The 24,700-nt window shown below is 38.0% G+C and overlaps 2 protein-coding genes across 9 annotated transcripts in view; both read left to right on the forward strand.

Moving 5' to 3' along the window:
- klhdc8a (kelch domain containing 8A) overlaps positions 1 to 24,700 on the forward strand; it is a 90,912-nt gene that overhangs the window by 28,697 nt on the left and 37,515 nt on the right. Inside the window, exon 1 of one of the 7 annotated variants that reach the window (XM_085272951.1) lies at positions 12,908 to 13,160. The exons of the other annotated variants lie outside the window; for them this stretch is intronic. Within the exon in view, the coding sequence (XP_085129077.1) occupies positions 13,145 to 13,160 (16 nt within the window). The 5' untranslated portion in view covers positions 12,908 to 13,144. Of the gene's footprint in view, positions 1 to 12,907; positions 13,161 to 24,700 lie in introns of those variants that run through there. 7 annotated transcript variants of the gene reach the window in all.
- On the forward strand, positions 16,444 to 24,223 carry LOC146573663 (sterile alpha motif domain-containing protein 3-like). 2 transcript variants are annotated; one of them, XM_085272948.1, is made up of 9 exons: positions 16,444 to 18,007; positions 18,954 to 19,149; positions 19,319 to 19,477; positions 19,612 to 19,699; positions 19,895 to 20,050; positions 20,504 to 20,710; positions 20,978 to 21,149; positions 21,267 to 21,346; positions 21,451 to 24,223. In XM_085272948.1, the coding sequence occupies exons 1-9, from the start codon at positions 17,890 to 17,892 to the stop codon at positions 21,745 to 21,747; spliced, it is 1,473 nt and encodes a 490-aa protein (XP_085129074.1). In that variant the 5' UTR covers positions 16,444 to 17,889; the 3' UTR covers positions 21,748 to 24,223. The 2 variants fall into 2 exon arrangements, with proteins under 2 accessions (XP_085129074.1, XP_085129075.1); XM_085272949.1 differs by lacking the exon at positions 19,895 to 20,050 and having other exon boundaries at positions 16,446 to 18,007.

Consider the following 24,700-nt stretch of genomic DNA (forward strand, 5'->3'; position numbering starts at 1 on the left):
CATTCATCACAATGGAGCAGCTTTTTCCTGCTTGATAGGTGGTCAGTGTGTTTGGGTTTTAATGGACCGGTGGAGTGTTGTGAAAGCCAGAGCAGGAGAAAGAAAAAGGTGCTCTATTTTCTCCCCCTTAAAAGCGGCAGTGTTCTCACTTTTACTGCATCTGCCAGCTGAGCACACAGACACGCCCAAACACACTCGAATAAATGACACATAAAAACCATAAGGACAGCCAGAGGGAGGGAAACACAAGCGATCTGTTTGCCTTTTAAATACAGATAAGAGAGACGCCAACTGCTCCCCAACAGCCTCAGCCAACAATCAGCCACAACTGATTTAGTCTCTGCTCGCTCATTACAGGACCTGGACCCTGTGCTGGCAGATTTAGGCTGCCAGTTGACTTCATGGGTGCGAGCACAGACACAGGAACAGCTGCGCTGGAGCATTTTGTAATTTCAGTCTTGTGTAAAATATGTAAATGCTAATATAGCATAGCATGATGGCAAGCAGCAGCATAGTTTAAAGAAGCTCTGGTGACAGCAGCAAGATAATTACACCTCATTGTGATTTCCTACCACGAAGTCTCTGTCTGCTGAAAGCATTTTAATAATGATAGCTCATGGTGTGTTTGTTTGCATACAGCGGAGATAAGATTAGTGAAGAGAGCAGCCTTTGCATCTCTGGAGGCTGAGGGATGTAGTCTCTCCTCCTCCTGGCCTATTGATCTAGAGGTCAGCTCAGATTCACACAATAGAGTGCAACCCATAAGCCATCAGACATGTTCATTTTTCCCTGCTTTGTGCAGAAGCACATTTGCCTGTTATTGTCTGGAGCACTAAATCAGATGGAGCTGGGCAGCCAGGAATGCCAGAGCCCCATCTAATCTTCAGGCTGATCAGTGGCAGGGTTTCAGCTGGGAACAACAAGGTGATTCAGCCGGCTGCGAGGAGCTGAGCTGTGGATCTGTCAGCCGGAGAGGCTGAATATAGTAAGACTGGAATTTGCCACATGTTCTCTTGAGAAGAGCTATTGCACCTCAAGCTATTACAGCTAAGAGGCTATGTAAATGTCAGATAGAGTATACTGTGGCTGGCTTGAAGTAAAGCAGACAAAGGCCCTGCTGTCCGGAAACTCCTATCCAAAGGAAGTTCCTCTTTAACTTTCTTTAACTAACTCCTTCCAAAGTGTGCACCTCTCTTCAATATGGCAGTTTTACATGGCTCTCCCCAAACATTACCTGTCAGTGTGTTTCACACTTTGTGTTAGCATTTTCTTCATGTGAAGTCTGAGCTTCTTTAGCTTTCTCTGTCAGTGTCAGTTCAGCTATGGCAGCTCTTACTGCCAGTCCTTCTAATCATCCCACAAGGAGCCACAAACATAAAACCCATTATCAGCTTCTGAAACCAGATCCTCAGAATATTACTTAAAGTGCTAAAAGAGGCTTTTAGGTAGTGTGCTGCTCAAGTTTAGCAGTTGAATATGGAACAGCACTGGTTTTATTAAAATGTCACAGTGAGAACTGTGTGTTGCTGTGCAGTGCTGTTCGATATAAGGATATATATCGGATGACAATATAAAAACATCTATCGTTTCATTTTATACTATCGTTTGTTTTGTGGTGTCGCAAAATAAACTGTTTACGGCAATATTTTTTCATCGTTTTGATGGTCACTGTAGTGGTTATATTAATTTCTTAAAGTTCTCTCTTTCTCTTATATTTAATATAACCACACTACAGACGGACAAGCGCCTGTTTTTATGGGTTGTAGTTTGCAACAATCAATCAATCAATCAATCAATCTTTATTTATAAAGCACTTTTCATACAGAGAAAATGTAGCACAAAGTGCTTTACATAGTTAAAAGCAGCCCACCCCACCCTCCAACTCACTCCCCACACTCTCAATACACATATATCCCCCCACCCACACACACATACACACACGCGCACACTTAAAGAGTAAAAATTGGGCTGGGCTCGCATGAGCCAAGTGAGGAAACACTATAACAGGGAGCCGTCTGCACCGGGAGCCGGTCACAGACCGCAGCCTCCAGGCTGGGCACACAGCAGGAGGGAGGCAAAGGAGCCCCCCAGCCAGGCTGAGAGGACCCGAGAGACCCAGCAGCCACGGTCAATAACAGCCCCGGTGCAGAGAGCGCCCTCCGAGGAAACACTGGAGATATGACGCAATACAATATATATAGGGTAAAATGATAAAATAAATAAGAACAGGATACAATATAAATATAAATAGAATAAGAAGATTAAAAAATGAATAAGAATAAAATCAAACAAATATTAGGTAAATCCTAAATTAATAATAGAATAACAGGATAGAATAAATAAGCATAAAATAAATAAACGCTAAGTAAAAGCTAAATTAAAAAGGTGGGTCTTGAGCCTGTTCTTAAAAACATGTACGTTCTCTGCGGCCCTGAGCTCCTCCGGCAGGCTGTTCCACAGACGAGGACCATACCACTGAAACGCTGCCTCTCCGTGAGTATGTGTCCTGACTTTAGGGACAATCAAAAGGCCAGTACCAGAGGACCTCAGGGTCCGCGAGGGTTCGTATGGTAAAAGCAGATCTGAGAGATAAGAAGGCCCAAGACCATTAAGACATTTAAAAACCAATAAAAGAACTTTAAAATCGATCCTGAAACACACGGGGAGCCAGTGCAGCGATTCTAAAACCGGTGTAATGTGGGCCCGCCCTCTGGTCTTCGTCAGCACACGAGCTGCCGTAAATGACCGTAAAACCATCGCGTGTCCGCTTGTTTATTTTCCACATAAACCTTTCACAATAAAGCTCAAGATCCTGTTGAGACTTTTCAAAATAAACTGAATTACGTGAAAGATGCAGAGTGTTTACGGATGAGAAGTAAAAAAGAGCCGCCAAGTGCCAAAAAATAAACCTTAGACTCAAACGCTAGAACAGGCTTTTCCCCGCAGCACGCCGTGTAATAAATACAAAGAAAACGGCGGCCGTTACAACTTATGTCTAAAAATGTATAGTTTCATGCATCGGTTAAAACACTCGACTCCAGGTATACAACGCCCAGCTGGAAACACTTCACGCAAGTCGAGCTGCCCGAGATTCACAGAACTTTCAGAAAATGTAAATTTTTTGTGATTTATATCGTTATCAGGACGATAGATGTCTTATATCAGGATATGAGATTTTGGTCATATCGCACAGCCCTACTGCTGCGTTTAAATGTTCAGTTTCATCCAGTGAGCACACAGAGTGCTTTTGAGTTAGACGATAGGTGTAAGAAGACAGGAAGGATGTCACCAGCTGCATTATAAATGGATAGAAAGAGTTTGATTTGATTTGATATACCTTTATTAGTCCCACAGGGGAAATTTCAGGTTAACCCTCTCAGGCTCAAATTAAACTTTTTGTTGCTAATGCACAGTCCTGCAGTGATACTTCTGAGTAAAAAAACCTCATAAAATATGTATGTGGGGTAATCAGGTTGTTAGTTTTTAACTGTTGCAAATCTGCAACGCCTGCCTTGAGAGGGTTAAGGCTGCCGACCTATTGCACGCAATGGTGGCGCCATCTTACCCTCCGACCATACATACATTACACAAAAACATCACGTCACATGTTGTTAACCATTATCAGGTACACTTCTTGCTTTTCAAACCCAATCACAGGTTAGTTATCCATCCTGTCACAGTTTATGCTGATTGATTGATTGATTGATTGATTGATTGATTGATTGATTGGTAATTTATTTCAACATGTGAACAATATACAAGTACATTTAGAAAAGAAATGAGAGAAAAAAAAATACTATACAAATTACATACAAAAAAACATTCTGATTAATTTACATGTTGAAAGGGAGTGGGAAGAAGTATACACTTATTTAATCCCACCCCTGTCCCATAAATTATCAGTGAATATTTAGTCAGCTTCCTTACTGATATAATTTGTAATAAAAATAGTGAACAGATTTCTGATATACTATATACTATAATATCACATCATGAATTTTTTGTTTGTTTGTTTTTAAATAGAGACATTCACTTAATTTAAATATTTTCCTTTTCTTTATAGATCAAGAAGATCATATTTTTATAACTCTTTTTGAACAGTTTTATGTTTGGACATTGCTTTAATTCCATATTCAGTTTGTTCCATAGTTTCACTCCTTGAACAGAAACACAAAAGCCTTTTCTTGTAGTACGTACCTTCATTGTTTTGAAGTTACAAAAACCCCTTAAATTATAACTTCCTTCTTTCAAAAAAAACATACTCTGAATATTACCTGGCAGTTCTTTATTTTTTGCTTTGAATAGAATTTGTGCTGTTTGGAATTTCACTATATCGTCAATTTTCAATATTTCAGACTGCAAAAATAGTGAGTTTGTATGTTCCCTATAACCTGCATTGTGGATGATTCGAATTGCTTTCTTTTGAAGAGTAAAAAGTGAATGTAATGTGGTTTTATAGTTATTGCCCCAGAACTCTGCACAATAGCTTAAGTATGGTGAAACCAGTGAACAGTAGAGAATATGAAGTGATGTTCTGTCGAATACCTGTTTTGCCTTGTTTAGTACTGCAATGCTTCGTGATACTTTGGAATGAATATATCTTACGTGAGCTCTCCAGTTAAGTTTTTCATCTATTATTACCCCCAGAAATTTATTTTCACTGACTCTTTCAATATCAACACCATTTATTTGAATCTTTGCATTTGTATTTAAACTACTATTTCCAAATAACATAAGTTTAGATTTATTCAAATTTAATGATAATTTGTTTTTATCAAGCCAGAACTTCACTTTACTTATTTCATTAGTCATATCCTCCAATAAATTCTGCAGATCATCACCAGAGCAAAAAATGTTTGTATCGTCAGCAAAGAGAACCATTTTTAATACTTTGGACACTTTACAGATGTCGTTAATGTACAAGTTGAAGAATTTTGGACCCAAAACTGACCCTTGGGGTACACCACAAGCAATGTCCATACATAAGGAGCAACCACCATTTATTTTCACAAACTGCTTTCTGTCACTTAAATAACTCCGGACCCAATCTAAAACTACCCCTCTGACACCATAACGTTCCAGTTTTCTTATTAATATATCATGATCTATAGTGTCAAATGCCTTTGTCAAGTCTATGAATAACCCAGCCACATATTGCTTTTTGTCTATGGAATTTGTGATGTATTCTATTGAATCTAATAGTGCCGATGATGTTGATCTGCTTGATCTGAATCCGTACTGACTCTCAGTGAGTAGTTTATGTTTATCTATAAATTTTTCCAGTCTGTTTTTAAACAGTTTTTCAAGAACTTTTGAGAATTGAGGTAGTAAAGAGACAGGCCTGTAGTTTGTGAAATGGTGTTTGTTTCCAGATTTGTATAGAGGTATAACTTTTCCTATTTTCATTCTGTCTGGAAATCGACCAGTTTGAAATGATAAATTACAGATGTATGTAAATGGTTTTATAATAGCCTCAATGACTCTTTTAACCACTATCATATCAATATCATTACAATCCAAAGATTTGTGATTTTTACATTTTTTGACAATTTCAAGAACTTCATTTTCATCAACGGCTGTGAGAAACATAGAATATGGATTTCTGTCAATCAGTGTATCGGGTTTTTCCTGTGCTTTCCCAGGATGAGTGATTGTTCTTGCTAAATTTGGTCCAGCAGTTACAAAGAATTCATTGAGACTATTTGCCACAACATCCATATTGTATTCTTCATGGTCATTACAAATGAAATACTTGGGATAGTTCTTTTGTCCAGTCCCACATTTTATAACACTGTTCAGGATTTCCCATAATCTTTTATTATTATTTCTATTTATATCTAATTGCTTCTTATAGTATTCCTTTTTACTAAATCTAAGTATATTAGTTAACCTATTTTTATATCTTTTGTATCTGATTTCAGCATCTTTAGTTCTCGTTCTTAAGAACTCTCTGTATAGAGCATTTTTCTTTATACATGCATTTTGCAGACCTTTTGTTATCCATGGACAGTCCATATATTTCTGTTTCCTAATATATTGCTTTATTGGACAGTTGGTATTGTACAGTAATGTAAATATTCTAAGGAATTTATTATAAGCACTATTAACGTCCTGTTCCTGATATACTTCACCCCAGTTTTCCTTCAATAAATCTTTTTTAAATGCATTCATTCTTTCTTCTGTTCTTACTCGTCTGTACTCTTTTTTACTGTCCATTTTATTGATCTTGTAATTCCTATCATAGATTGTAAAAATTGGAAGATGGTCACTTATGTCGTTAATCAGGAGTCCACTTACAGTCTTATTTTCAATGTCATTTGCAAAAATGTTGTCTATGAGAGTTGCACAATGTGATGTAATCCTGGTAGGTCTAGTAATTTTAGGGAATAGATTCATACAGTGCATTGTGTTTATAAATTCCTCAGTGGTTTTATGTTTATTTGGGTTTAGCAAATCAATATTGAAGTCTCCACAAATGAAAACTTTTTTGCGAGCTATTTCAATAAATGTTTCTTCTATCCAGTCTTTAAATGTCTCAATACTACTACCTGGAGCTCTGTATATACAGCTAATGATTACATTTTTACTTTTTTCTTTACAAATTTCAACTGTAATACATTCTAGTACATTATCAATCACCATCGTCATCTTTTCCACCACATTAAATTTCAAGGATTTGTCCACATACAAGGCCACTCCTCCTCCTCCTTTGTTTCGCCTAGTTATAAATGTGAATTCATAACCCTCCAGTTCAAAGTCTGTTCCTTTTTCCATATTGATCCAAGTTTCTGATAAGGCAATGACACTAAATGGATGTGAAAACTGGTTAAGATATTCTTTGATATGACTAAAATTAGCATAGAGACTTCTACAGTTAAAGTGGATAATTGATAATTTATTCTCAGTTTTAATCCTCTGATTGTAGTCTTTATTTGTATAGTAGCAGCAATTGTTATTGTTAGATGAGAAAAAGTTGTTGTCTGGATCTATTTCATATTCCAAGTCGTGTGTATTGTGATCCATATAGTTAAATGTTTTCAGTTCCAATTGATCATATTCTGCAACTGTCTGCTGTAAAGGCAGCAGAGACTAACTACAATTTTGGTTGAACTCTTTATCATTCAGAATTTGTATATGAGATATTTGACTTTTCCTTACTGATACAACTATTTTAGTGAAATTTTAAGGAAGGTGCTATTCATTTGTACAATGCAAGAAAAGAAGGAATCTTATGTATAAACTACAGTAGCAAATGATTTATGCACAGATTATTCTTTAGGTGTGCCGAATAGTGCTTTCAACTGATACTCAAAATTCAATTGTAAAGTTGAATATTTTAAAAACTGTTCAGCTGTAATCAGCTGGATTCCCACCAGAAAAGTTGTAGTAGCCAGCACTGCTGTGAGGCTAACGTAGCACCATCCACCTGTATCCACCTGTGCAGCTCTTACTTCATGTAGAGAGGGAGAGTGGTTAATGATTAGCCTAGCATAATCAAGGAACAGCGAATGAATATTAGCTGGATATTGAAATTAAACATTGAATGTATTTATTTATTTATAGTCTTTGTCAAGAAGTGTGTGAGAGCACAACCCTTATGTACATGAAGCCTTTTCTGATGAGTTAATGGTATCAATCGCAAGGCTTATTTAATACAGCACAATGTTTTTGATGGTCCCATTAGGGTCAAAAAGGAGGCTAAAGCAGGCTGTGCTTTGGGGTGACTCTATCTACTAGCTTGCATTTGAGTGTGCAGTGTCTGTGGGTTTGTCAGACCTTGTCTGTTGATATCCAGTTTCAAAACACCAAGATGGATATGGCAAAATGCTCAGCTGTATTTACATCTTGGATACTGTATATATCTGCAGACTCAATCAGCACTACAGGAAATAAGCACTGCCATTCTAGCCAGTGTGTGCCAACCTGGGCCATGACGACTGTCTCCCTTTTGTAGGCATTGGACTTAAAATTAAAGTATGGTTGAGGAAGTATTTGGATCTTAATGATTCTACTCATTAGTTTGGGACTATGTCTTTCTACATACATAGCAGAATAAATACGAAAGAACAGAAAAGTGAAGGAGTAAGATGTCCCAAAGCTCTGTGATCATTTACGAAATCATTTAATGGAGTCCGATTCACGGTGATGTTGCTCTCATAACATATTTTACCGTTTCGGTTGTCAGACGATGGACAAAAAATGGAAGTTTGATTGTTACTTATACCTGGCATGTTGATCAGCAGGCATACCAAGCTGCTGAGCTAAATGTGAAATAATAGTCATGACAACATCAGGTAAAAGAAACAGAGAGCAGCTGTGATGCTGACACTCACGGTGAGGGACGACAGTTTGAAGCTTAAAGCAATAAACTCATGGTATTTAAGTACAGTCAAAAAACATCTGTTACCAGGACATAAAGTGGAAGTTTGAAATATTGAAGAGAACAACCACTACTTTCAACATGAACCTGTCATCTATAAAGAAGAAGGTGAATTACAAGAAACAGGTTGCAGCTCCTGCATGAGCCACTCAGGTTTGTGAAGGAGCTCCGACAGGTTCCGAGTGTACTCTCGACTTAGCAATGAGCGATTCAATAAACATTCTGCTGGTGAGAGTTGGACTGGGATTTGTCGGGATCGGTCAAATTTCTGAGAGGCAATTTCTCCAAAGAAACGTTCAGCAATTTGTCTGAGGTGGGTAATTTATGTAAAAATAAAATGTGAAAAGCGAACACTCCTGTTAAGTCTGTTTAGAATAAAGCAATGCATTTAGCATTAGGCGACTGAGAAGCTATTCATGAATTGAAATTGTTTACCAAGACTTTCTGGCTCTGTTTTAATAGCAGTTACACTTGTTTGTGATTTTATTTTTTTAATAGGCCTAAATAAAATAGCCCATATAAAAACGCTACTAAATGACTGTGGTTAGTAGGAGTCAGTTTCATTGATACTATTAAGGTAATAATACTGGTGACTCCAGGTATAACAAAGTAACAATTTTCTAAGCTTTTAAACTTGAACTTGAATGATGTTGTTAGTCTGGTGACTCCTTCAACATGATTGGCTCCAGTTACGGGGTGGGCATCTCCACTGTGATATACATTGTGCCAGATGTCACCAAGGCGATATAGGAAAGCCTGGCTATCATGGTCCCCGTGCCTCGCTGGCTGACTCTGTGATAGGCAACATGTTTTGTTTGTTTGCTTTGCTCTCTCTCTCTCTCTCCTCTGCCGGGGCGGTGCTCATTACGGGCTCCCGCCCCTGGCCCACGCACCTGTGCTCACCGGCACACCTGCAGCCAATCCCAGCTGATTGGAGACTTTCTGTGTGTGTGTGTGTGTGTGTGTGTGTGTGTGTGTGTGTGTGTGTGTAGATCTGCCCTGGACCCGAGAGAGCGTGTGTGTTTTTGGAATCTGCCGAGGAGAGGAGTTTGTATAAGATTAATCCCTGTTTCCCCTGGACCCTGGAGCCCCGGATCCCTTTCCCTGCCACACTGTATATATATTTGCACCTGGTGTCTCACTGTAAATAAACGCACTCTCTTTTGCCAAGGATTTCTGGTCTGCGCCTGAGTCCGTTTCAAACATTGTGACACTGGTGGACGAATGTCTTCCTGTGCCAAAAGCTCCTGATTGAAAGGAGATTGCTCTGGGCTTTGAGAGAAGTGGAATCTCCCAAACTGTGATGGGAGATTCCAATAGATATGAAACATGCAGTGATCCAAGCACCACATAACCCAGGTTTCCCAGTATTTTAATTACAAGGCAATATACTCGATAGTGCTTCTGGCTGTTATGAATTCAAGCTACCTTTTCCTGGTGGTGGAATTTGGAACCACTGAATGATGCTGAATGTCTGGGGCCTTCTTGACATCTCTTTTTATTATAGCTGAAAAAAGTGTGTTCATTATAACATTGTAACATTTATATTATTTCAAATATCAACCAAAGTATTTAAGTGTCATTTGAGTTCACAAACCTAAACTACACATACTAGCCTACGATACAACAAGCTATATCTCTGTTTAAACAAAACCCGCCCAATTTACTGGAAAATGTTTCACCAGTACTGCTGTCCCTATAAGCATGTGAACTGGTGTCATTAAGTTCACAGTATGTAGGAGTGCTCCCCAAAAACGTGCTTGCACTCAACGCTGCACTAAAGAGGGCTGGGTATCGTCACTGATTTCTAGAATCAATTCTATTCCGATTCACATGGTCCTGAATCGATTCGATCCATGATTCGATTCGATTCGATTTGATTCGATTCAATTCGATTTTAATCTGGGAAATTTTGCCTCAGACAGTCAGAAATATTATAATTCAGATCAGTACATTTACATATTTTTGTATCTATAAAAAGGAAGCTGACACACGCAAGACTTTATCAAAGGTGTGAGCATCACAGCAGATGCCTTTGTGTCAAAGTAGCTGAAGATAAAACACAGAAAAACATGAAGGTGGTTTTCCTGTTCTGGGATTTTATAAAAATATTCTGCAGTAGATCAAAAACGAAAGAAAACTATTAATCAACTTATGAATATTACCTCTGAAGTTACAGCAGTTTTATTAGAGACACAGCTAAGCGTTTTGCATAATTTTAAAAAGTTTAAATTTGTTCAGAAGCCTGTTGAACGGGAGAAATTAGGTTTTCTTTTCGGAAGTAAGTAAAAGGAAAAAAAAAAAAGCGGCCGACAGCGCTGTAAGAACGGTAGACTTGTGCGTAACAAGCAAGAAAATAATGCAGAAAACTGATTTCGGGGATAGACGGGAAACTGTTCAGAGAGAGAGAGAGAGAGAGAGAGAGCTGTGCATGAAGTGTGATTTTATTGTGGTGGAAGCAAAACAGCAAAAGTCAGAGGGAGTCCATGACAATGTTTATGTGAAGCTTAGTTTGGATCTTCTTTTGGTGCTGGTTCAATCAATATTGTTTGGAGAGAGATCAAACTAACAGCTTTAGAATCAGTGCAAAAAGGGCGTAAACACAAAGCATGGACCCGCCGAAACATCAGAATCAGCGAGCTGTCGGCTTTCAGCCCCGACCGTGTCCGTGCTGTCAGGTGAGAAAGGCGACATCTCACTGATTTTGATCCGCAGGTCCACGCTTTGTGTTTACGTCTTTGTGCAGAAGCCGTGCTCCTGCTCTTATTTACTGTTTTAAATGTTTGGTGGTTGTCAAAAATTTGTGATGTTTCACCTGAGATTCTGGAATTCTGGGCAAAATACATTTATATAAAAAATCTATTCAGGATTTTAATGAATCGATATCACGTTATCCAAGCCAGAATCGATTTTAATCGATGAATCGATTATTAAAACCCACCCCTAGCACTAAACTGTTATTGTGTGGCCCGAGTTATATAGAAGAATGGGTTTCAGAGCATAGCCACACTATTTCCCTGTTCTCAGTCTCACTGTGAGTGCAGTCCTCGTATTCACCGGAGCTAACAAGAGAGATGATATGAAATAATATTAATTGAGTTGACTGACAGCAAATTAAGGCACTATAAGTGTAATGAAAGTATTAGACTTAACATTAGCATGAGGGCATTCCAGAGGGCAGCGACTGAATCCACCCTTTTCAGCTGCATCATCTCACTTGAGTCCAGTTTGTGCATCCTTCAAAAAGTATTGAGAGGATAGAAGGAAAAGCTGTTTGTGCAGCGGGTGAAATACTTATAAACTACTGACTATTTGCTGTTAGCTTCCTCCATGTTAAGTTAGCTCTCCTGCTAATAGCTGGTTCTCTCCTGAGGTGTCTTTTTTCTTTGTCTTTTCTTCTCTGAACTCAAACATGCATATCAATAGAGGATTTTACCAGATAAGGCTTGTTTGAGCCAAACCCTGATTGATTCAGACTGTGCTGGGAGAGCTGTTGGCCAATAAACAATGCCTTGCTTAAATGCCTATGTGCACCCACAGAGAGAGAGGGAGGGTACACACGGGGTCAGTTGTAGAGCAGAATAAACACACCATGTGTTTGATCTCACCTCTAAATAATGAAAAATAGGTTACTCCACTGAAAAACAACCTGGTGTAGGAGGTTACTGAAGCCTTTTCCCAGATTTTAGCCCAACCTCTAAGACAGACTTGAAAGGAGGATTAAAGCAGAAATCACATGATGTGTTTTTTCAGAACATTCAAAGATTGCTGCTGCATTTCACTTGTAATGTTGTTGGTGCAGTAGCCAAGATGACAGTCTCTTTCATTCTAAATGTACAACCCGTTTGTAATCTGCAGGACCATGATGGTGATGAATATAGATGTTTTTAGTCTATTTGCAGGATTTCTCCCAAGCAGATTATCCTGTAAAAACAAGCTGAAGCAAACATATTTATGCAGATCAGGCACAGGAGCTGCTTGATGTTGGCATTTGTTTTGGCATCCAGTTGGCTTTTTCACATACATTTTCACATACATTTAACATGGTACTCCAGTAATTCAGCATGGCATTTATGTAATGTCAGGATCCACAAGATCCCTGACTTTTAAACACCAGATTGTTGCATCCTGTATTTCCTTCAATGCATTTCTTTTATTAGACCCTTTCTCCCTGGTAAACACAAACTCCCCAACACCAGTTTCTAATCTAATTTGCATGTCACACCCACATACATTTAGCTGTGAATGTACTGTATGTGATTACGCATGCCGTGCCACATTACAGCGTGCGATCACGTCAGATTCAATTGTTCAGGCATCGTGTAACTATTTTCATTGGTTACTGTGGTAACAACCTAGATAGTATGTGTGCATGCTAACTGCTGTGATTTCCCAGCACAGCATGAAACAACATGCCGCTGTCTATAGTGATAATGTGTCCTGTCAGTCTGTCCTAGCGGCACCTTGTCACGGTGAAGGAGTGTCTCTGTGACAGACGTGTTTAGGCAGTTGTTATTCTGAGCTTATTGGATTCTGGATGCCAGCGTATCCATGGGTGTGTTTACAACCATTAGGTTCAGTTAAAATGTGTGGTTTGATTCTTGGGTGAAAGACATATGGTCGAACACAGGATTTTTTGATAACACGGATAAGGGAACTGCTTCTTTGGTACCAAGCTGATGACGAAGTTCTGAAAGTGTGGCAGCGCTTGTTTGTTTTTTTAACGGTACCACAGGTGCTGGAGATACGGACAATGGCAGCAACATGTGGAGAGTCAGAGGTAAGCTAACAAAGCTTCAATTAACGGCTAACGTTAATGTAGCTGTCCTTGACCATATGAAACAGGCTAATCACTCTTTTGATCAACTTGTCATTTGTTTTGATGTTAAATGACAGCTTACAGAAGCAACCCTCTCTCTTAGAGAATGCTTTGTTCATCAAGCGACCAAGCTGGAGTATTTAAATGATCTGATGTGGATTGTACCAGCTGGTGCCTGTGGTGGTGATTGAAAGGTTAAGCCTTTTACATGCAAATTTCAGGTTGGCAGCAAGTGTCACACCAAATCAGGTGAATGAGAAGTGAGACCGTCAAAGCTTGAAACTCATGTGGTTAGTTTAGCCTAAGAAAAAGACCAAGCACTAATATGTGTATATGTGAAAGACTTTGTGTGTGGTCACCAGTATATGAACCTAGACAGCTAGATCAGAAATCACCAACACCGTCCACCAAGACAGTACAAATATGTGGGCTGCAAACAAGCAGAGTGCGAATAATCGACAAACACACACAGAGCTTGTTGCTTAATCTGGCAAACATCATACAGACTAAGGGTATTTTGTTGTCCCACTCAGACGAAGAGGGCAGCCAAAAAGAACTGATATGTTCTGATACACGAGCAAAAACTTCAGTCAGACACTGAGATGAAATTTTTATCCTACCTGTTTCCCGTCAGTGTGTGAGGGCAGCGTGGATGAATCCTGACAGCTGAGATGGAGCACAGGATTCATCCAAAGGAGGGCTGCTTTACTACGAGTAAGTCCACCATATAAATGTGAAGCCTGTGTCAAATGTGTAAAAGAACTTTGAACATTATTTTCCATCCTGACAAATACAACATTTATGTAGTTACTTCTGCTGTTCCACTGCCACTTTTCCTGCTTGTTGGATGCTGCTGCAAATATGTAGTCTAAAGAAGCTGACACACTACTCACCATAAGTAATAAGAGGAAATCAGTCCGTCTAATGCAAAATCCTAAAAAAAACTTTACTGATGCCTGAAACGTGTCATTGTAAGATTTAGACCCAGATGTTTCACATCTGCCTAAGTCATACTAATAGGTGTAATTTGACAGATAAGACAGTTTTTAAAAATGTTACGTAACAAATATGTGAGAGGAATAAAAAATTGAACTGAACCTTTAACATCTGCAGCAGTCAAATGCAGTACACATATTATTGCAGTAACCCAAAAACATAAAAGTAAAATTCCCCTAGGAAACATTTGCTGCTCAGTAGGCACTTTCATCTTTGAAACTTGACTGCTTTATTGCTACTTCTACAACTGACTACCTCCTCCATCACTAAGAGTTGTGCTTGTAACATATTTAAACCTTATTTTTTGACATTCATTCATATTACGGCTGCCACGATTTGTCGACTAGTCACGATTACGTCGACTATCAAAATCGTCGACGACTGATTTAATAGTCGACGCGTCGTTTGAAACTTTGTACGATCACAAAAGACGCAGGAATAAGTGGCAGGATTTAAGAGTGTAATAACGGACTGAAACAGAAGATGGCAGCATTGCATGTACAAGGATGTCAGCTACCGTTAAACCCCGAAGAAGAAGAAGAAGAAGCAGCTGTGTCCCAGAATTCATAGCGCGGCCCAGCGCAGTTTCCAACAATGGCGGCAGCTAGTTAGTTTTAATATTACTCTTATTATTCTTTCTGGGTCACAAAATAAACGTTTAACATATTTTCAGGCGAGAATGTAGCTGTGTAAACTTCAAATATCTGCTCAGTTTATCAGGACACCACATATTTTCAAAAGCGCTCCGACGTTTTCGGAGACGTCTGTTACCCGCTAGCTCGTTAGCGAGCCGGGGGCTAGGCTCACTAGCGCTGTGAGAACACCGGACTCCCCGCAAATCGTTTTCAAACCCACCGCTGTCTTTCGCTACTCAGGTTAAATATATATGAGTCACTTAGATAACTTAAAATGTTATTGTTTGGCTTTTTTTTTTAGTATTTTATTTGTTCCTGAGTAAATCGGTTTGTCTGAGATTAAAGTTATAGTTTTTACACAGCTGAATAAACGTCAAGCAGACAGCTGATTATCAGAAGTGTGAGATGCTCCAGAATATACTCCAGTGTCCTGTTATATTTTAGATAGCAAGGAGTTTATTAAACTTCACCGAAACAATCTGCAAATTTCATTAAAATTTAATAAACTATCATCTTGTCTTTATTTTTAGTTAGCACAGACCTTAAACACTTAAAGCTGTAAGCTAATGATAGTTATATAAGAGCAGATGCTGCTGGTGCAATAAGCTGTAGTTTTACGTCTAATGGATGATGATCTGATTAGTCGACTAATCGCAAAAATAATCGGTGACTAGTCGACTATCAAAATAATCGTTTGTGGCAGCCCTAATTCATATACACTGTTCTTTCACTCCCTCTATCAGTTCTGCATGAACTACTGTCTTTACTGTGGAGATTCATGAGAAGTGAATATTAAAAGCTTTAAAGGAAAATGGTTTGTGAAGTGTTAGCTCTGAACAGTCTGCTTAAATGTTAAAATGAGAGTGTTACATAAGTAAGTAAGTAGGTACACTTCTATAAACTCCCAATGACTGTCCTGATGTATTGGCCCTAAAATAGCTGAAAACTGTGAGAGTTTAGAGAGAGAGAGCGATGGAGAGAGAGACAGGAAGGAACTGCTTGGTAGGGTCAGTGGTCAACTGTTACTATAGATACATATAGATACATACATATCTACTTGGCTAACACCCAAGGTTATTACAATTAACTGAAACCAAGCTGAAAACTAGAATTAAGAGTGATAAAACATTTTAATTAACTTCTACTAAAGTGTTTTAGGTAGAATTTAGATTTTAGTTAGTTTTTTTTTTTAGTTTTGAAAATAATGAAAACAGCAAATCCTGTGTTTTCATCTCACCTTACTCCTAGAATCTTCATGGGTCGCAGCAACCCTCTACACCAGCGGTCCCCAGCCTTTTTTGCGCCACGTACCGGTTTAATGTCAGACAATATTTTCACAGACCAGCCTTTAGGGTGTTGCAGATAAATCCAACAAAATAAAATGATACGACCAAGACAAAAACTGTGCTATTTTGTAAATATAATAATAAAGGCGAATTCACTGTGTAATTCTGTAACTTTATTAGCAGTGTCCTCCGGAAATGCGCCAACAACATTGAGCATAACATCCTCCTCTCTGCCCCTTAATGCTCTCTGGTTGCTATGGTAACACGTAAATATTTATTTCAAAATAAGACACACAACTGCACAGTCAGAAATAGGGGTACGGAAGGGGTACATTACTGTGCCCCAAGGTACAAAAATGACATTAATACAGTCTAAGGACAAATATTGGACCTCGGGGGAACTATCTGTACCTTTTTTAGCATCTGAAAGGTACATACATGTTCCTTAATTGTGAAAAGTACTTATTTGTACCCATTCTTTCAAAAGATAAAGTACAGGTTGATTAAGCTCTTTTTGATTAGAGTTTTTTTTTATTCTTTTTGACAGTAATTTATTTGCAACTGTATTGATTTAAGCATATATTTTAGTGTTTTTATTTTATTTTTTATTATTTTCATTGCTGTTGTTGTTTTTGTATTCCCTGAACCCCCCTTATTTTTAAGCTGCTTTAAGAACGATGAATTTATTTGAAAGAAAAAAAAGTAAAAATGCATTTAAACATTTTTTTAAGAGAGTGTTTTTTTTAAAAGTATAATTATTTGGATGAATTGCAAAAAAGCACCCTTATTGAACTCGAAGTGCGAGTTGAGCCCATCCTCACAACATCAAACAAAAAGTAGAAGAAGAAACTCAACGAATAGCTGGTGGATTCTAGAATCCGGTTGTTCAGTGATGACGCGACGAATCCTACTTCCGGGTCTAAAGTAGTCTGCGTTTAATATGGCTTTTGTGTTGTTAACATGTTTAATGTTATGTATTTTCTTCTATTTGATCTCAAAAAGCTCCTAAAACAGTCAGTGATCACTGTTGACCTCCCTCGGCTTTTATTACCGCTAATCATTTATTTAAGCTCAGTTTTTAAAACCTTACGATGTAACTACAGCCCAGCCCATGCAGCAGTATATGAATGACTAACCTCGTATTGTGGATGGATTATCTCAGTTGTTCTCCTGGCTGAAGTTTGGTCCTTTTACAGCATCCTGCCATGCGATTACATTTGTTCCTGACCACCGAGAACACTCACATTAACTTTTATCGAGTGGAAAAAAAGTTAGCTTGTTTATATTATGCTAACATAGCTGTGTCGCTAGCGGTCACGTAGCACATCATTATATACCAGCTAGCCCAACTTCAGTAACCCTACAAACGTCACTGCTGTTTAGTTTTCTGTCTTCATTTATGCTGGAAGTGATAGCAGAGCTGTACGTTTTAATTTGTTTCCAAAACCCCACAGTCAGGACATGCTATATTGTATTTAGATAGAAGCTAGCGAGCTAACTCCCTGCTAACTTCTAACTCCGTCATAAATTCCGTTTTCATGGATGCCTGGATGTTAAACTCAATTGTTACACCTGGTAGAGCAGAACGCTGATCATTTTATTAAAGATGAAAGACTTTAGACAGTTTTTCAACTCTCAGTAATCCCATAGTGATCGTTTGATATATGGACCTGCAGCGGAGTTTAGACCCAGACACGGCTAGTGACGTCAGACTGAACAACCGGATTTTCTGTAAATGCAGCAGGTGCCATTTTGTTTTATCAACGGACGGAGATGGATGACGAACTTGCAAGTCCTGGTGTGCTCTGTTCACTTTCAACCGAGGAACTCTTAACAAAAATACAAGAGTGGGGCTTAGATGTCACCGAAGCTGAAGCGCAGCGTTTCAGAGGTAAGTTTTATTTAAAGAAAAATGTAGCGTAATTACTAATTATTGGTTTAGCCTAGCTTAACGTATATTAGCAATTTAGCTAGTTTCAGCACTCTCTTAGCTCAAATTATGTCTTTTTACAAACGTTTTTACAAACGTTTCATGTGTAAAGTTGAGGTCACAGTTCTGAAAAATGAAAAATGTGTACACATAGTATTTGTATAAGTTTGAACTTATATATGTGGTTCGGCCACAGTCTATGGGTTCGGTAACCCCTGCGCAGCGGAACGGCGCGAAATTTGATTCCCTGGTAGCTGAATGCAGTTTACCGTTAGTGTATTAATGGTTTAATAAAATCACGTTTTTACATCCATTCCAAGGCCATCAACACACATGGGCGGCTGAATATAACGTTTAAAGGAAATATCTTGACGCCGCACTTGTTTAAAATATAACAAGGGTGTTGCAGCTGGGGTTTGATAGTCGCGTTTTAAGCAATGTGGGAACTTTTTCAGCATGTAATCTGAGCTTGTAATACGGTCCTGCGGGTGTTATCGCTATAAGTAATCGGTCTGAAAGAACAGACGGCAAAAACTGTCGGAAATCTGGAGAAAGGAGTCACCTTAGTAGTGAATATTAACACATTACAGCATTCTAGTCTTTTTTTTTTTTCTTCCAAACTTGAAAGGGCACAAAAGCATGCTCAGACTCTGCTCTCCTGTGTCCAGTAGTCCCAAACAAACATCTAAATTTAAAAATGAAAACTTTGCATATCGAGAGGATTCACTCTAAAAATTTGGTTTATTTTATTTAATTTACAGATTTTTTTAATGAATATTTCTTTGAACTGAAAGAAGTTGTACAAAAGGTTTTAATGTGTGTGATATACGGTTTTTACCCATGTAAAAATGTGGTGATAAATATCCTTACATTGAATTTAAAGTTTGTACTACCATTTATCTTGCAGACAATGAGGTTGATGGTGACACAGTTGACTGCGGTCTTACTGAGACTATGGTTGCATACCTTTTCCAAGGATCCTTCAAAAAGCAGGTTAAATTCAACCAATTTGTGTCAAGGATGAAGGAATCTTCAGTGACGCTGACTCTACAGACTGTCTCTCCAGAAGACTGGCAACCATCTACTTCGTCAACTTCAATAAGGTATTTTCTTATTTATAATGAAGTTAGTATGTCTGAAGCATACATGTTGGCCGTTATGCACTTTTAGGATTTAGTTAATATGATCATTGTTTCTACCATATGTATTGTTACTGTAGTGTTTTATACTTCAATTCATACAATAAAAACAAACACTTAACTGTTTTCACAGCAATGAAAATACTTTGAGACTGCCAGCCTCTTTTGAAATTCCAAGATTTTCCAAAAATCTGCAACTAAAACTGGACAACAAAGAACCGTGCCATAAAAATCCAAGGGACAGACACACAATAATCAGAGTTCTATATGAAGCTGTGGCACAGTATACTATGTAAGTTAATCAGGGTAATGTTAGCTTGTTGCTTTAGAAAAAGCTGAATCTGTCATATTGAAAATAAACTCACACTTGATAAAGTTTGTTTGTCAGCAGTTGCTCTAACACTTATGTTTCTTCTTATATTACAGGTATCCCACAAATTCTGAATATGTGCAAGCTGTGAAGACGCTGGTAATGAAGTATCCTTTCCTCAAGGATCGTGAGGGAAATGGTTATGTAAGTTAAATTTTAAATTTGCATAAGGTTCCTTCAAGATTACAAAGTAAAAGTGAAGCTTTTTTCGATCTTGTTTTGTTAGTAAGACAATCTGTAGCCTCTCAGTAGGTTTGTATGAAGTATGTTTACTGATTCTTTGTTGGGTGTATTTTGTGTAGATTGTTTTTACAGTAACTTGTGTTTCTGTTCAACAAGCACACATGGCATATGTCTTTGAGACGTAAATTCAAATCAGAGCGGGCACCACTAGTCGACAGTGAGGCAGTGAGGCGTTGTAAGGAGAAGTTTGGTTCTACGAGGAGAGGGCAGCCTAATAAATGTCAACGAACAAGTCAGAGAAATGTTTGTCAGGTTGGTGTGAGGGACATCTTGAGCTATAAAATGTTCTTGCCTCTGTTATTACATCTAAAACTAAGGATTAGGGATGCAACTGTACCCCTTTTTTCAAACCGAAACAATACCAATACTTGGATTAGAGCACTTGCTAATACAAAGTAACAGTGCTAATACTTCTACCTCACAAAATATTATTAATTGGAAGGCGCTAAAAGAGGGTGAACTAGATTTAAAAAAACATTTTAAATATGACTCCAAAACTAAAATTTCAAGTTAACAATTAAGATTTTATGTGAAATTATTTCAGAGTTTCCATATTTTAAATATTGGTTCATGGTATCGGTTAACTTTAAACGATACGAGTTCTTTGTGATGCACAGATCGTGTCAGCTCTAATTGTATATTTAGTCTTATGTTGGGTTTCTAATCTGTTTTGACTTTCTCTTCTCACTCTTGCTTTCTTTCAAGGGACCATGCGTCCAAGGAGAGGATTTATTATCCATAGACGCCCACTTAAAGGTCTTACAGTGCCAATATCAGAAGATGCAACCAGATACCATGGTGGTTCATAACCGTATGCAGCAAACGTTTGCTTGGCGGCAAAAAGAAATTGCAGATGGTATGCCTGTGGAAGATGTGTTGAAGAAGTACCCCTTCTTAGGGATGCCTACTGGTGTAAGTCAGAAAGCTGAATTGAACTTGGAAATAGCTGTCACATTTAACATGTTTATAGTAGTAAATTTTATTTGCCCTTGACCTTGCTTTCTTCATCTGTCCCTCTTTCCTTTTTTTCATGTATGTTCATGTAACTTCTTACAGTATTGTTGTTAAATTCTATAAAAAAAAAAATTATGCAGCACCATACATAATTAATATCAACTTTAGATTATTTCATTTTCATACACTGTTATTTTGTACTGAAAATGAATTTTTTACTTGTAGCTGTGCAACGAACTCGGGTGGATCCAACCAACAACGGGTAATGTAAGCCAGCGATTTCGTGAAGGGCTCTCATGTGTTGCAGCAAAGGTGATTGGCCTTACACGAGGGAAAACCCCACTCTACCAGCTCTACCTTGATGCAAGAAAGGAGGCTCTCACTGATGACCTACCAGGTATTTGCTTTTTTTTTTTTTAACTTCAAGGCTTCCATTTTATATAATTTTTATAGGTAACTGGAAATGCCAGATAAAATGCATGGGTGATCTTGTGTTTTTTTTTTGTTTTGGCAGATCTTGACACAAGGGCTGCACTTTTATTCCTGCCATACGTCTTCAAGGAGAAACTGGATCTCTTTGTCATACTTGGAGAGGTGTGTGTATTAAAATATTTAGTCTATATAAAAGGAAAACAAATGTATCTTTTGTTAAGAGACTAAGATATTGCTTTCCTCTACCTTCTCTTTTGACTTCAAAGGTTCATCCTAAAAACCCCTATCCAACTGTTCAGCTACTTCATGAAGACTGGAAACCAGTGTTCTCCAGAAGCGCTCCAAACATTGTGAAGTTGGATGGCAGTGAAGTGTGCAGAAGCTCGTGTATTTTTGAAGGAATCATCTCTTCTTTCTGCTTGTATTTTGTCTTCAACCTTGCTTATCCAAAACATCTGAAGAACACCCTGATTTTTCTCCAAAAGTACATTGTGAAAATAGATGAGGGTGAGGACCGGCCTCTGCCAATCACAGTCACCAGACAAATAAATCTTCTGTATTGACCACCATGCCTCAGCCATATCAGTGCTCCAAATGTGGCAGAAGAACCTTTAGTTTGACAAAGCTTATTCAGCACATAGGACTTATTCATTCCCATGATGCCGATTTTGATATAACCTGTGGACTCAGTGACTGCTGTTCTTCCTTCAAAAAATATGAATCTTTCAGACGACATGTGTATAGGAAACACAGAGAACAGGTGTTGTGTCCCCATAAAGACTTAGATGAAAATGAGCAGGAGGTAGTCAGTCCACATCCAAATGAATTTGCAAATGACATAACTGAAAATATTGAAACCCCTCCATCCTGGGATGAATTTTTGATAAATTTCAGAGACAATCTTTTCAAGTTCATTCTTAAGTGCAGAGAGAAAAATTCTTTACCAGCCTCTGTTCAGGAAGAAATTATGGAAGACGTGAATTTTCTGATGTGTTTTTTCAAGGAGAACTACGATGCTTTTATAGCATATCATTTAGAGAAAACGGGTCTTGACGTGTCTTTGTGTCCAGAGCTTAAAAATGTCCTGCATTCAAATGAATTTTTTGAGAAGGCTTCAACAGCTATTCGATCTCCTTATTTGGTCAAAGAACATTGCAAATCAAAGCTCAACATGACAGAGCCTGTTCATTGCAAATTAAGAGACTCTGTGGGTCATACAGTTGGCTCGTATTCATATGTGCCTGTTGATAAGGTGCTAAAAAATTATCTTTCTCATGAAGACATACAAGATCACATTTTTTCAAGTGGCAATTCGGAAACTGATGAATTTCTAACAGATTACTCTGATGGAGAAATCTTCAGACATCATCAATTCTTCAAGGATAACCCAAATGCACTGCGACTCCATTTTTATGAGGATGAATTTGAAGTACTTAATCCCCTAGGATCTAAACGATCCAAACACAAACTTAGTGCATTTTATTAGGTAGGCAATTTGGACAAAAGGTACACTTCTCAGCAGAGACACATTCATCTAGCGTTATTGGTACGCTATTCTTTTGTTAAGCGGTGTGGTTGGCATGTTATCCTTAAACCTTTGCTTGATGATTTGGAAAAACTTTCCACTGATGGCTTTACTTTTACCATTGATAAAACTGAACACACTATTCATGCTGCTCTTGCAACTTTATCTTGTGATAATTTATCAGCTCACATGATTGGTGGTTTTTCTATGTCATTTAACACTGGTAGAATTTGTCGGTATTGCATGGCTTCTTATGAAGATATGAAACAATCCTTTGAGGAAGAAAGCTTTGTTTTAAGAACATCAGAGGTTCACCAGTATCATCTTGCACGAATCCAAGAATTTCCGGATGATAAAACAATATATGGTGTAAATAGTTCATGTCCTTTTGACAGACTGAGTTATTTCAGTGTTACGCAAGCTTTACCACCTGATGTGATGCATGATCTGTTGGAAGGTGTAGTTCCTCTAGTTATGAAACTAGTGATTTGTAAAGCCCACACTGAGAAGCATATTACAATTAGAGAGATCAATGAAGAATTGCAAAAAATGTCCATTGGTCAGAATGACAAAACAAACAAACCAGTACAGTTATCAGAGAGACTTCAGAGTGTTGGTATTGTTGGATCAGCATCTCAAAAGTGGTGCCTGTTCAGATTGCTGCCATTTCTGATGGCAGACCGTGTGCCACCTAATTGTAAATATTGGCATGTTTTTCTTCTATGTCGTGAAATAACAGAGATTGTAATGGCTAAAAAAGTGCGAAAAGAGAATATTTTATTGTTGAAGTTGCTTGTCCATGAGTTTCTCACAAAACTGAAAAGTGTATTTGGGGATGTAATTACACCAAAGTGTCATTATTTAATCCACTATGCAAGACTGATTGAAATGTTCGGCCCTCTACGTTTGTTATGGTGTATGAGATTTGAAAGTAAGCACCAGTATTTCAAAACGTTGTCCCGCAATTGTAGAAATTTTATGAACATTGCTACAACTTTGAGCAACAGACATCAGTTCAGACAGTGCTGGGAGTTTTCTAACAAAAGTTTACTTGGTGAATTTGAAAATGTTTTTGGAAAAAGTGTGACTACATCATTTTTGTCATTACCACTGGAACTGCAACAAGCACTGACAGTCTATTGTGGCTTTTCTGAAGTTGATAGTGCTAAGAAAGCTTTCCAGCGTGTGTCAGAAGTAATTGTGAACAGTGTCAAATACTGTGTAAGAGATGTGTTTGTCATTGATGTACTGCATTCAGAGAAGATTCCTCTGTTCTGGCAAATTAAGTACATATTTAATATTGACACAATGTGGGTCTTTTGTGGAAAAATTCTCATTCCTCTGTTATATGACATCCATTTTCATTCATACAGTGTTAGAGTTGATAGTGAATGGACGTTGCTAAAACCTGGACAGGAAATTGATGTTGCAGCTTATGACACATACTCTGTTGATAACAGTTTGTATGTAACAGTTAAGCAATGTATTTAAGAAGGTAATAAATGTGACAAGTATTTTTGACTTTGTATCTTCAATTTTTCAAATCTTGAGAAGAAAAATATAGGAAATCTGTGTGTAGATACTGAACCTTTAGAAATACATTTTTGTACTCCTTTTAAGGGTTCTTTTTTGTACTTTATACTAAGGGTACAACTTTGCCCTTTAAAGTACAGGTTTGACGTGTAAAAGGTACAAATTACAAGGGTACAAATCAGTACCCACAGTTTAGGGTACAGAACGGTACCTTAGAGGGTACCACCCCAGTGACAAGCCATTGTACCCCTATAGGTACATTTCTGTACTTTAATTTCTGAGTGTGCAAGGTAACCAATTCTGATAATTTCAGTTCCTTCTGCAGATTATTCCAGGAAGCAGGGGCAGCGTATTTAAAAGCCCTTTTCCCCAGTTCTGTTCTGATTTTTGGGACAATCAATTGTATGATTTTGTTCGAACGAAGGTTGTATTGGTTGTGGTTTTTACACATATAAACA

This window comes from Mchenga conophoros, linkage group LG5, assembly GCF_057382185.1.
Source record: "Mchenga conophoros isolate Kocher_MC1m ecotype Shallow Benthic linkage group LG5, M_conophoros_male_GT1.1, whole genome shotgun sequence".
Lineage (NCBI taxonomy): Eukaryota > Metazoa > Chordata > Actinopteri > Cichliformes > Cichlidae > Mchenga > Mchenga conophoros.

Bases quoted from the DNA above. Each gene is read 5' to 3' on its own strand.
- LOC146573663 (XM_085272948.1), top strand. From the start codon at position 17,890: ATGGATGACGAACTTGCAAGTCCTGGTGTGCTCTGTTCACTTTCAACC. The intron at 19,478-19,611 runs GTAAGTTAATCA...CTTATATTACAG, and splicing joins GCTGTGGCACAGTATACTAT to GTATCCCACAAATTCTGAAT. The intron at 21,150-21,266 runs GTATTTGCTTTT...TTGTTTTGGCAG, and splicing joins TCTCACTGATGACCTACCAG to ATCTTGACACAAGGGCTGCA.